This window comes from Nannospalax galili, unplaced genomic scaffold (assembly GCF_000622305.1).
Source record: "Nannospalax galili isolate Female #2095 unplaced genomic scaffold, S.galili_v1.0 scaffold610, whole genome shotgun sequence".
In the NCBI taxonomy this organism is placed as follows: Eukaryota; Metazoa; Chordata; class Mammalia; order Rodentia; family Spalacidae; genus Nannospalax; species Nannospalax galili.
Window position 1 is genome coordinate 3,233,518 of NW_008329141.1, and position 14,107 is coordinate 3,247,624.

A 14,107-nucleotide genomic window follows, 5' to 3' on the forward strand; every position below is an offset into this window, starting at 1 on the left:
TGTGATTCACTCTCTCTACCATTAAAAATCCTCTAATAATTGATTTTGACAGCTTCAAAGGAGTCCATTGTATGGATTCCTATCTTTATTTAACTAATCCTTCTATGCTGAAATTATGAAAAATAAATATTTATGCATCTCTCTACTGCCTTACAATAAATCTGAAGACAAGAAATATAAAGATCAAGGGGCTGGAGAGATGGCTCAGTGGTTAAGAGCATCGACTGCTCTTGCAGTTGACCCAGGTTCGATTCCCAGCACCCACATGGTGGCTACGAACCGTCCTTAACTCCAGTTCCAGGGGAATCTGAAGCCCTTTTCTGACCTCCGTGGCATTGCACGACACGGGTGCACTCACATACATGCAGGCAACACACTCATACACATAAGATAAAAATAATAAATAAAATATTTTTAAAAAGAAATATACAGATCAAATGAACAATCATTTTTAATTTTTATTTTATGTTTATGAGTATTATGCCTGCATGTATGTAAGGCACTCGTGTCATGCAGTGCCCACGGATGACAGAAGAGGGCATCGGATCCCCTGGAACTGGAGTTACAGATAGTTGTTAGCTGCCATGTGGGTGATCGGATTTGAACCTGGGTCTTCTGCAAGAGCAGCAAGTGCTCTTAACCACTGAGCCATCTCTCTAGCCCCATGAACAAGCATTTTAAGTTATCAAATGTTTATCCAAAAGCATATATGTTAATTTATCTTCCCATGAAAGGTAGGGAAACATAAGGAACATGTGTATGGTGTGTGTGTGTGTGTGTGTGTGTGTGTGTGTGTGTGTGTGTGTTTGCACATCCTTGCATATCCATGCAAAGACCACAGACTGACATCAAGCATCTTCCTCTGTTGCTTTCTACCATATTTCTGAGCCGAGGTATCTCTTACTGAACCTGGGGATCACTGTTTTGGCTTTAATTGCTGGCCAAGCTTCAGGGATCCACCTGTGTCCATCCCCCGGCACTGAGGTTACAGATGTGTACAGCTACAGCCACACTTGGCTCTTCATGTGGGTGATAGGGATTCAAACCTCAGGTCCTCATGCTTTTACAGCAAATACTTTACCCACTGAACCATCTCCCAGCCCCCTAGCATCTTAAATTATTTATCAGAGCACTATGATTAAAAAGAAAAGGCATGGTTGTTGATTTAGTGGAAAGAGAGAGTATCTTATTACATTTTTTTCATTAGGGCATGAGGTCTTGGTCTTTTGTCCAGACTGGTCTTGAGCCCTTGGCCCCAATCATCCTCATGCTTCAATCTCCTGGAGTAGCTGGGATAGAGGAACATACTGCCATGCTTAATGTAATATGTTGCTTTAATTTATCTAATTGAAAGTATATGTTAAGGTTAAATGTGTTTTACATTTCACTGACAGTTTTTTAGAGAAAAGGGAAAGCCTTTGATGGCTGGCTGCACAAGGTCTATGCAGTGACCCCGATGTCCATCCTCCCCCTTCTTCTTAGCAACAGAACAGTCAACTCCCACCGGTAGCCCCTTAAAATGCCATTTCACATGGTTTTTGTAACTAAGTGTGACTGTGTATCAACTCCAGGTGGATGAACTGTAAGGAAAGTAAAATTTTTCTTTTCTGTAACTCCAGAGAGTACTATCTCTGAAGGAGAAGGATAATGCCCTCTCCATCATTCCTGATGGCTAGTGTGCAGGTGTCACAGGTGGAGTGTAGACAGCCATTTTGAACACATTCTACAGGCTACATTCTAAAAACAGAGAAGCCAAAAACTAGAAGGAAACTGGATGCCTAAAGACTTTGCAGAAGTATTTCCCTGGATGACTGCTAACCAGATTTCAGAAGGAAAGTTTGTATTTTTAAGCCACAGTTGTATTGTTTATTTAAAAAAAATACTAACAGTACCTTTTTAAAAATTTATTCTTTGAGAATTTCATATATTACATGTGGGTAAACTTAACCTTGATTGATATAAGCATTTTCCACATCTTTTTATTTTTACTAATTTGTAAGTGCTCTTTCTAGCTAAATATACTTAATTATATATGTTTTGCCATTTGCTCTTTAATTTGGTCTATGGCATACAAAAATAATTGTTAAATATAATTACTACATAAATTCCATTATATACTTTAAAAATAAGGTAATTAAGAACACTGGCTGTTCTTGCAGAAGACCTGGGTTCGAATCCCAGCACCCACATGGCAACTAACAACTGTCCGTAACTCCAGTCCCAGGGGATCCAACAGCCTCTTCTGCCCTCCGTGGGCATTGCACAACACAGTTGCACTTACCTATACGCGGGCAATACACACATACACATAAAATAAAAATAATAAAAAATAAAAAAATATTTTAAAAAGTCATATAAGCTGGGTGTGGTGGCACACGCCTGTAGTCCTAGCACTTGGGAGGCAGAGGTGGGTGGATCTCTGTGAGTTCAAGGCCAGCCTGGTCTACATAGCAACCTTTCCCAAAAACCAAAAAAAAAAAAAAGTCGTTAAAAAAAAAAATCAGGTAGTGGCATTCATTTAGAAACCTAGCTTCCAGAGAAGGTTTTGCCTCAAGCATCATTCAGCAGTACTGAACGAAGAGCCTACCCTATCAGTATATAAGTCACTAACTATCCCGGCAGGCTAAAGTTATTCTGAAGAAAAGAATGCACCAAAGCATTCTCTGTTTGCCAAAACAGAGACTGTTCTATTTTCCATGTCTTTAGGTATCCCACTGGTTAGAAACCTAGCTTCCAGAGAAGGTTTTGCCTCAAGCATCATTCAGCAGTACTGAACGAAGAGCCTACCCTATCAGTATATAAGTCACTAACTATCCCGGCAGGCTAAAGTTATTCTGAAGAAAAGAATGCACCAAAGCATTCTCTGTTTGCCAAAACAGAGACTGTTCTATTTTCCATGTCTTTAGGTATCCCACTGGGTCTTAGTGGATGCTAAGTGCAAGCTCTGGCTATCACTTGCAACCATGTTTTGCAGGCAGTCACTCCACTCTGTCATTAAACGTCCTCTCTCCTCTCCTCTTCCACGCTAGCTCTACTCTCAAGGATTTCCACACAGAGAGACAAGAAACATAAAGCTGCAATACCCTACCAGATCATATGCAGCCAGCATCTTCTTTTGCACATCTGGAATCGCACCCAGAGGCTCTAGGTAAGGAAAGCTGTCTTTCATCACAAGAGACACTGAAGGTGAATTGTCACTGTTGATGAGACGAGAGGACAGGCTTAGCAGGCACTGCTTCAGACTGGCAATCGGAGGGAGTCCACACAGCTCCTTCACAGATACTATTGCATTCTATGAGGAGAAAACATGGAGTCACACACCCAGTCCCATGGTACAGCATTCCCTAGTTTACACTCAAGTATATTCATGAAAGCATACCCTTAGAGATGTGTACAATGCTGAGCAACCTGGGTGACAGCCAACCCAAACTGCTGTGACATGTACAAGGGTAACGCAGAGAGCTAATTCACAGCCAGGCCCTTCATCTTAGTGTTGAGCAACTGCCACAAATGTGCATCAAAAGCAAAGCAGTTTGTGACTCAAGGCTGCTCAGTGCTTTTCAACACCACACTCTAAAATCTCTACACACACTAGCAGTGCCTGTGCATTAATACCTTATTCAAATTATAACATGAGGACCAGGAAAACATCATGCCAGTGTAATAGAGGACATCTCAAGGCAGTGGGTTGTCATTGCTCAACCTGACCAACCAGCAATGGTGTTGCCTTGCCACTCCATCAGAAATATACCTCACATACACAGAAAATACACTGCATGAACAGTTATTTACTAATGTTGCAATTCTTAACAAAGCAATAATTTGAAACAGGAATTATGACTCTTACATTTTATTGTCAATGAACAGCATCTAAGCTATTGAATAGCCCATGAATTTAGTAACAATAATGATGTTTATTTTTCTACTGATTAGGCTCCAAATAATCCTTCACCCAAACTACTTTATGTTGAGATAACATAAATTATCAGCACTACCTGGAAAAGCTTTCTAAAAAGCTCTTATTTTGTGTAAGTATGTATATACGGTATGCATACATGTATGTATGTGAGTTCCCATGTGTGGACACACATGTGTGCAAGTTCACTTGCAGGTGTGTGGCATGGATATGGAGGCTGGGCTAACTTCCTAGACTGATCTTCACCTTACATAGTGAGGCAAGGTCTCTCACTGAACCTGGGACTCATGGATTCAGACAGTCTAGCTCACCAGCTCATTCTGGGGAATCCCCTAAAGTAGTCTCCTGCATAAGCTGGGAATACAGAAAGGTCATCACACCCACTCAGCTTCTAAGTGGGCTCTGGAGATCAGAACTCCTCATGCTGGCTAAGCCATTCCCATAGCAAAATACTCTTCTTAACACACATTCTAAAATATGAGTTAAGGAGGCCGGAGAGATGGCTCAGCAGTTAAGAGCACTAGTGGCTTTTGCAGAAGACCTAGGTTCAAATCCCAGTACCCACATGGCAGCTAGCAACCATTCATAAATCCAGTTCCAAAGGATTCAATGCCCTCTTCTGTTCTCTGCAGACACTGTATGATATGGGTGCACTTACATACATGCAGGCATAACACTCATATGCCTAAAACAAAAATAAACCAATAAAATTTTTTAAATGAGAAAGAAATGCTGTATTTCAAGAATTATATAGAAATACATAGAATCTACTACTAACGAAGTTAGGTATAGAAATTTCTTATAACTAATCTAATACAGAGATTTACAACAATGCTAAAATTATGTCAGAAAATGCTACATAAGATACTTGGAGCCTATTTTTAAAATAGTGACTAAGACAATCCACCTCAAGTCAAGCACATGAATTATAATGGATTTCTGCATTAGGTATTCCTGGATTTAAAGTCTAAAACTTTGCTATTTATTAACTGCAATATTTGAGAAATTACTTAACCTCTTCAAATGTATTTGCTATCTTGAAAGTAAAGGTATTTGGAGTATTATTACAAGAAAGGTTAGCTAAATGAATAAAATGAATGATATTCACTTTGCACATGGCAAGACCTTAGTGAATATTTATTGTTTGATCACTTCTTAAAAATACCATCCTTGAGCCAGGCATGGTGGCACACACCTTTAATCCCAGCACTTGGGAGGCAGAGGCAGGCAGATCTCTGTGAGTTCAAGGCCAGCCTGGTCTACATAGTGAGTTCCAGGACAGCTGGGGCTACAGGGAGACCCTGTCTCAAAAAGACCAAAAAATAAAAAAATAAAAATACTATCCTTGAATAAATATATTAAAAGTATGAAAAACAAGTTTGTAAGCATCTCTGATTATATGTCTTAATGAAAGGAAGGAAACAGAATTTCTCCATGCTAAAGCTGGGAATAGCCATACACTCTTCGTTCTCCTAACAGCTCTGTTGTGGAAGTCTTGAGACTTCCACTTTCTTATAGAGAGAAAGCTGATGTCCAGGGACCTGCAATCTTTGGTTCTGGCTCACAAAGGGATAGCTTCATCTCAGAATCCACATCTTTCAGTCAAAACACATTTCTAGGAGAAGGCTAAATCATTTCAAAATGTTTAAGTATTGAATTTTATTGATTTAGTTGTTTGTTCTTGCAGGTAATAATTTATTATTGTCATACATTTGAATAACTGAAAATAAATCTAATAGACACCACATTTGTTCTATGACTTCAAATTCTCTTCCAGATTCACATCTGCAAGTATTTTACATATATACTTGTAAACAGCATGCAATGCTTGTGTCTCTAACTTATGTATTACTCATGTGGTTTTGTGGTACATGTACATGTGTATTATATGTGTGTGGTGTCTGGTGTGTATGTACATGTGTGTCCATGTGCCTCTGCACATGGATGCCAAAGGAAGATGTTGGATGTCCTATTGCTTTACATTTCATTCCTTTAAGACAGGGTCTCATTGAGCCTGGAGCAAGGCTGGCAGCCACAAAGATGGTCCTGTATCCACTCCCTATCCAGTACTGCAGTCATATGCACGTTTAGCCTCCTGCAGCTTTTTATGTGGATGCTAGGGATTTGAACTCAGGTCCTCATGCTTGCACAGTAAGTGTTCTTACCAGCTGAGCAGTGTCCCCAGCCCCTACCCAAGTTTTATAGTTCTCTTTTTCACACTGTTCACACACATTTTCATATAGCAATCATTACGTACTAAATATATTGAGCATATATACAGTCTTTTGCTACACTGATGCTCCATTAACTGGTCAAACTTACCGTTATGGAGCACAATTCAATGGAACAATTCAATAGGTTTGCACAGTACTTCTGATCATTTCTTGCCTATCAAATCATTAGTAAACCACAATTTTCACTAAAGGATGTGAATAATAGAGGCAGTGGAGGAAGGCAGGATTGTTTCCTACCTGCATATTTTCTCTCATATCTATGGCTTCTCGTAAGGGATGGACCGCTAGTTTGAAGATATCATCTATGGTCTTAAGACCAATATTCCTGAGCATGGTGTATTCTCGAACTTTCTTCCCCATTCTCACGGAAAGGCTGCGCTTCTGCCCTTTTCCTCCTCCACTTCGATTGGTTATTGCTATGTGGACAAAAAGGGTCACATGTTCCATGACGTCACCCACAAAGGAGCGCAGGGGAACGTGCCGATACCCTGGCTGGAGACATTCGAACGGTATTGTGTACTGCCCTATGAATTCATCCCCGATATAGTCATCATCCAGAACAACAAAACGGATCATGGCCAGCTCAGGAAGGTTGACTTGAAACTCAAAGGTTTCGTCAAAAATAGGATTATCACTGTTTTGTTGTACAGTTTTAGTTCTTTGCTCGGAACAGTCAGCAGGAATTCCATGTATCTCTACACAAACATACGGGTCTATGACATCCCCTTTGGCACAAGCTCCCTTGGGTTTTGGGAAGTTCTGACCACTGATGATCTTGATGTGAAGAGTCAAGGGAGACACGCCGGGTACAACGCCCTTTGTATTTGCGCTGAAGTACGACACTTCATCTCGCATGATAGATGGCCTCAGGACATAGCCACATCCTCCATTTTGGAGAAACCAGCCGGTGTGGAGGTCCATCATTGGACCTGGAGTCTGAAAATTCATCGCCACAATCTGACAGCCGCAATTCCAGAAGTCCTGTGGATTCAAGTTACTGGAATCGATTCTCATGGCACTGGGATAGATCCTTGATAAGAACTTCTTATTATAATTTACAAAATCCTCTGGGTATTCGTTTGCAATTCGACTGGCCTCTGTTTCACTAAATGAACAAATTTCCCAATAGTTTTGGCTTTTCACAGACAGTTCAAAATCTCTGTACTGAACAGATTTACAAATGGACACCAAATCAGAGAGCTCCCGACAGAGCCAAATGTGTTTCTGTTCACCGTTGTAGTCCACTGACATCCTCCGGGACATCTCTGCCTCTTCGTCCTCATCAGTTACTTCTCCCTCTAACAGATCTGGATCTGAAGGCAGTTTCTTTCCTTTCACAATGATCATTCGTTTGAGTTTTTCGGGTGAGGGGAGGTAGGATTCCGACGACAAAGGTGCTTCTGTGTAGAGTTTATTACCCAACACCTTTTTCATCTGCTGAGCCATGACCTTTTGTTGCAATAGGGAACAGTGATTCCCCAAGCAGAGAATGAGTGGGTACTCTGAAGCAACAAAGGCAAATTTATTTATCACCTCTAGAACACTTCGAAAGGAGAGGTGTGTAGCCATGTTGTTTCTATTACAAAGGATGGGTTCATTATCTGAGCCGTCACTCACATCAAGTTCAATGCTTCGACAGCCCATTTTCAAAGCCCTCACATACCCATTGATGTCAGCCGGTCCCCTGAACTGGTCTTCTATCAGGTATGTGTTATGAGACGCATTGATATAGTAGTGAGATAAGGGCTGGGTCATATCTTGGGCAACCTTCTTTTGCTCCGGATCAAAAATGTCACATTCTGGAGACAGTAAGTACTGGGTGAAGCCATCAATTGCAAGAAACCCTTTCTGACGGCCCTCCTCAGAGAGCTCATATCTCCTAATGATGTCTAAGCACATATCTTCAGTGATGTGAGTGACCCCTTGCTCAGCCTCTAAAAAAAGCATGAGGTCATTGGCATCCAGATATTCTTTGTTTTTAGATATCTGCACAAGTAAGAAATACACTTCTGGCCTGGTACAAAGTTCACAAAAAGCTTCACAAAATTCCTCTTCTGTCACCCGGGTGGTTAATTTTTCCTTGCTCTTCTGGATTTCTTTAAACTTTAATCTGATCTTGGATTCCTTCAGGGTAGGGTTGAGTTGTTTTATTAACTCTACAGAAGTGTCTTCCAACATAATCCCGTTCCCATCAACGTCTGCAGCTTCAAACACTGTTTTCAACCACATAAACCGTGGTGTGTTCTGATTACCCTCTATAAAATCAAGGGGCTGCTTACTGCGAGAGACCAGGTACCGTAACCCGGATACCCAGATATTTGCTACATCTGCTGAATTGGCAACGAGGTCCAGAGACTCATAGTTTTCTCCATGGAGGATGGAGAAGGCACAGTCTTCACAGATCTGGTCAGCAAGGCCGTTGTTTCTAAAGGTCTCTGTGTTCTTCCCCAGTCGGATCTCTTTTATGGCAGAGATGTCAAGCTTAGCTTTCTCAAGGTCTTTCTTGGAAGGTTCCCAGCGAAGAGCCTGGAGGTCTGTGTCCAGAGTGAAGAACCGGTTGTAAATGCGAGAATTTGGCCGCACTTTCTTCAGCTCACAGCCAGCTTGCATGAAGCTGATGCAGTCGCTGGCGCTGCTGATCTTCTTTTCTGATGGCATGCTGCTGAAAGACACTGTTTTCTTTCTTCCACTGCATTTTTGGTTTGAAGGATCCTATAACATAATCAGAAAAAAATGGGTCAACCTCTTTTAGAAAACAAATTCAGTAACACTCTGGGGACTTCTCAATTCCACAGAGATAGTGTGACTGACCTGAAATTCACCTCTTCACTGTTTCAAAAGAGATTCCTGAGAAAATATTATTTGCCTCCAAAAGACACGTATTTTACAAATGCCTGTGTATTCTTTGAATTAAGGTAAGTACTAAGTACAAAGCACCTTTATTTGCTCATTTGAAGTCATGCTATACAGCACTTTTTAGGAACCTCTCCCAATAGGACATCAAATTTCATCCATTCAGACTATGTTCAGCAGGGCAAACATGTCCTATGACTGTTTCCCTTCTTGAGTATATGGAAGCCTTCTCCCCTATCATCCCTTCTAAATACAGGTCCAGTCATGAATATTCATAAATCCAAGATAATGAATTAAACCTTTGTTTTGGACTGCCTATTGTAGCTGTCACTGTCAATTCATTTACAATGAGCATCTGACCCCTGCGAAGTAAAACTGGCTATTTTTTCATGCCTTTTTCATTCTGGGCCATATACTCAGTTTAATAAAGTTCCTAATCACATTATCAGTTCAAAATATTCTCATAGGAACATATTTCTAAAAAGCACATTTAGTACAATCTCATAAGCATACCAAGGATTCAAAGACAAGTACAGTTCAAAGGGCATTTCCTCAGGGCAAAAATTAGAGTTGCTTTATTCTATTCACCAGATGTATGACCTGGGCTAAATCACATCACCTCTCTGAAACTTAATTTCTACTTTTCAAATAGGAATTAATAACCTTTGTATATTATTCTGTGTTATCAAGACACCCAAAAGAGAAAAATTCATGACTACTTTTTTGCTTATAAAAGTGATTCCTCTAGAAGGAAGAGGACTGTCTTCATTCCCTTGTCTCTATAGGACTATCCACAGGCATCACGCTTTACTTCTGAATAATTAAGACATTCAGCACTAAGTTGAAAATATTTTAAATAGGCAAATGATAGTATTTCCCTCACTGAAATTATAAACAAATTAATCAGAGCTATCTCATCCCTTTTTTAAAGATTTTTGTTTTTAATTGTGTGTATATGTGGGGGTACACATGAGTGCAAGTGCCTGCAGAAGCCAGCAGCATCAGAAGCCCCAGGAGCCGGAGTTAAAGGCAGTTGTGAGTCACCTGATATGGTTGCTGGGAATTGAACTCGGCATTATCTGCTCTGAACAGCTGAACCATAGCTCCATCCCCCCGTCATTCTTTAAAAAAAGAAGTAGAATCTGTCCTCTGGGGTAGGGACACCATCTAATCTGTCCAACCCATGCAAGCCTATCTATGGTATGATTCAACCAGGGCAGGGTGATTTATTATTCAATTGACTAAAACTCTGCAAGCAAAAAGAAAACATAGTTTGCTTTAGTTATGGTATGCTGTGGGATGAGTCATTGATTCAACTATGCATCAGATCTTCAAGTGACAAAGATATAAATTACCCAATCTAGATTACAGAATGCTGCCTTCGTGGCACCCTGGCATTTGACAACTTAACTCCTGCTTTCCCAGAGAGTTGCCATTTTTAATTATCCCATAGTGGTCAATTTCCTCTAAGTTGAAAAACAACTATAAATCTTCAGCTGTTTAAATGCATATGCTCCACTAGAACACATTTAAATTCATCACAGCCCAGTAATATCAGATTGTGTGTGTTTTTTGCCACATCAAAGCAGGCACCTAATGGCACTGCTGAATGGGATTACTCCACCACATAAAATAAAGAGGGAAACTGTGAATTGTGGTGGTAAATTAGACTGTGACTCAGATCTTCAAGATAATCACTTGACTTATGTTTCATACTAATGAGAGCTTTGACATTAAAAATATTTTATATGAGAAGATCATGTTCCAAATAGAATTATTGTCAGCAGAGTCATAAAACCTCCAACAGTTCCCAGTGAAATGAAAATGGGGAATCAGTGTTCCCCTAAACGCATGTTTGGCTCCCTGGTTCTGCGTGTGAAGCTGCAGTAGCCTTCTCTATGGTCTAACATTCTGCTCCTGACTCAAGGCATTGCTTATCTATGAGAACAAACTGCCATTGTCAGAACAGCTTTCTCATATAAGCCTCTCTTCTTTGTAATGATATCTCCTTAACTTGTCTTTGCCCCTAGTAAGATGAGTTTCCAAGAGATAAATGTTTTCCATCAAGCCTTCGAAAGAATCCATCAGCTCACAACACCTTGAGTTGCGATTCCTGTGTGATTATAAAACATATCCCTAAATGCCTTTAAACGTGGAATCAGTGAAAAAGATGTGATTCTCAAGTTGTCATCTCACAAAGGACAAAATCCAGTTATTATAAGCCCCCAAAGGAGCTGAAAACTGGCCATGCATGTGTGAATAAGTAATTAGTGTATCTGTTGATGTCTAGAGCCAAGATTATTTCTTTTAAAATATGCTGGAAAATGTTCAGGACACTGATATTTTTCTAGTTCTACAATAGAAGAAGAAAATGGCTGGCCACTGACAGCAATATCACACTGTTCTTGCAGTGCTCATGCTACGCACGGCTTGGGCAGGCAGGGAGGAAACAAAGGGAAAATGTCTTGGTGAGCAGAGAAGAGGGAGACTCAAGTCTCCTTTAGAACCACTTCACTCCCATGTCCTCCTGGACAGTGCCCTACCCTCCCCCCCCTACTCCCATTGGCTATAAAAAGACCGTGGCATATTGGTACTGGGGAAGGGAACCTGTTAAGGTAAACACACTGAAAAGCATTGAAGTGTTGGCTACAGGGCTTCCTTGTTGATGGATATATTATCAGTTATTATGGAATGAGTGCATCTACTGCAGTTATCTATATATTGGAAAAACAGGTCCTGTAGGCACCTGGGCACAAGAAAAGGTCTCAGTTCAGGTGTGCCCTTTCCAGCTGCCACCTAATTAAATAAAGTAATTGATTCTAATGGTCCAAAGTATATCTGGGAGATTGTTATAAAGCAGGAGAATTTTTCCTTTTCCCCAAAGCTAACTTTGTCACTCTAAATGTAGAAAAGAGGCTGAAGAATCTGACCCTTCCTGACTCCTTCCCTCTGGTTTCTCTCCAGCACAACACAACCAGAAACACTCAAGTCTACCAGAATGAATAGCACATTGGGATGCCTTTGTCCTGCAAATGAAAGGCTGGCCTCAAAATCCAAGTAAATACAAGCAAGAATTAGGCAGTAAGTACAATCCTTTTTATTTCCTATAATTCTAGTTTAAGTTTCCAAGTGATCATTTTCCATGAAGCAATCACATCTAAACAAGTTAAATGATGCACAAATAGGCCAGATTGGGTTTGTATGTTTCTGGAACATGTTTTAGAGTTAGTCTTTGTAAACGAAACCAACACTTTATAAAGGATTTACTCATCAGCATCAAGAAGCCTCTCAAATTATCATAGCAAGAATAAATATGTTACTCTCTTGATAAAAGAACGCATCAATTTAACTGCACTGGTCACAGTATGTTCCCTTCATAAAGAAAACTGTATCATTATTTCATCTAGAAATCATTTTTAAATGCTAGGTAACAATAGTGAGACAATGTTTTAATTGTTTTTCATTGTTTTCTACGTTGTTTTTTATCCATGGTAAGGAAAAGGAAATCAATTATGATTACATGAAAATCCTTCTTATACAATAGTAAAAGATTTACAGCTCTTTAAACATACTTCATTAAATTAGAACTGGGAACAGAGTAGGAGGGAGATCGCATACACCAAATTAATACAACTGCTCTGTAAGTTCCCATTGCCATTTGCACTCTGTTTTCCATCTAACAACATTAATATGCTACCCGTTCTTTAACAAAACATGATACAGAGAATAATTTTTTTCAAAATACAGTGAAAAGTCCCAAAGAAAAACTTTATTTGGTAAAACACAATTTTGAGTCTTGTTCATGAAAACATTAGTTTGATGTAATTTTAGACAAAAAGTATGCTGATACCACAGAAAATGTGAATTTACTTAACTTCATATAATTGTACACTTACAATAATAAAATGGCAGCATTTAGGTTATGTGTATTTTAATATAAAACTATGTTGAAGGATTAAACAAAAATTAAAAGTGAGTAAAGAAAATATGATATCCAAGCATCCAAGTATCTTCTGATCAAATTATGCATCACATACTCTTTTTTGGCAGGTTAAAGTAATTTAGATAATTATGTGTTAAAACAGAACAAATTTAGAAAACCTTAATGGACAGATATCAAAACTGCTGTCAAACTATGATTAGAAGGAATCTCCGTTCCATGTAGAAAGTAAGCTAAGTAAATCTTGTGCAGTAGGGAACACTGTCCTTTAGTTTAAGAATGGGGAAGAACACTGAAGAGCTCTCCCAAGAATGTCTCAGTGTAAATATAATAGGCTAACCCTAAAATACAAACAGGAGCATAGTACATGAACCTTATTTTCATCATCAGGGTTCCATCTGTGCTTACAGACAACCTACAAACTGCAACGCAATACCAGTAGTATTAATTCTGGTTTAGCCATATTTGAAAGCCTAAGATAGCTGGAATAGCAAAAGTAGTCACATGCTATCACTTCCATGTTTGAGATAAGAAGTTTTTCCATTCTCTAGACCCTGATTTTCACAGACCAAAAAGGCTTTGGGTTGAAATTTTATTTTGTCAGATTTTACCGAAGTTTTATATATTTTATACAGAATATCTTAATCATCTTTATACCCTCTTCCTCATTTGCACCCTCCCGTAGCCTGCCCCTCCACAGGAATTCATGCATTCTGTCTATTGAGTCAAGTTAGTATTCCCCTGACATCCTCAGTGCAAATTCATTCACTGTGGTCTGGTCAGCCTATCTAGAGTCCCTCCCTTTTAGAAGATCAGCTCTTCCTCACTCAGCAGTCATCAGCTGCCCAATAAGTCTTTGGGTAAGATTGGGGCCTGCTGCCCATTTCCACAGTTCTCTGATGGTTTTTGTCTGCTTGAGCTTGCATGGGTTGAATTTTTTTCGTTTTTTTCTGTGTATGCGTGTATTGCCTGCATGTAGGTAAGTGCACCCATGGAGGTGCAATGCCCGTGGAGGTCAGAAGAGGCTGTCGGATCCCCTGGGACTGGAGTTACGACAGTTGTTTGCTGCCATGTGGGTGCTGGAGTTCAAACCTGGATCTTCTGCAAGACTACACAGGTTTCTTCACTCCAGAAGGATGAACTTTTTAACACGACAAACACATA

The 14,107-nt window shown here is 39.8% G+C and overlaps 1 protein-coding gene across 1 annotated transcript in view; it reads right to left on the reverse strand.

Moving 5' to 3' along the window:
* Plcl1 (phospholipase C like 1 (inactive)) overlaps nucleotides 1-14,107 on the reverse strand; it is a 353,637-nt gene that overhangs the window by 65,387 nt on the left and 274,143 nt on the right. Inside the window, exons 2-3 of the mRNA XM_008833434.3 lie at nucleotides 6,388-8,862; nucleotides 3,089-3,292 (exon numbers count right to left, since the gene is read on the reverse strand). Of these exons, the coding sequence (XP_008831656.1) occupies nucleotides 3,089-3,292; nucleotides 6,388-8,862 (2,679 nt within the window). The remainder of the gene's footprint in view (nucleotides 1-3,088; nucleotides 3,293-6,387; nucleotides 8,863-14,107) is intronic.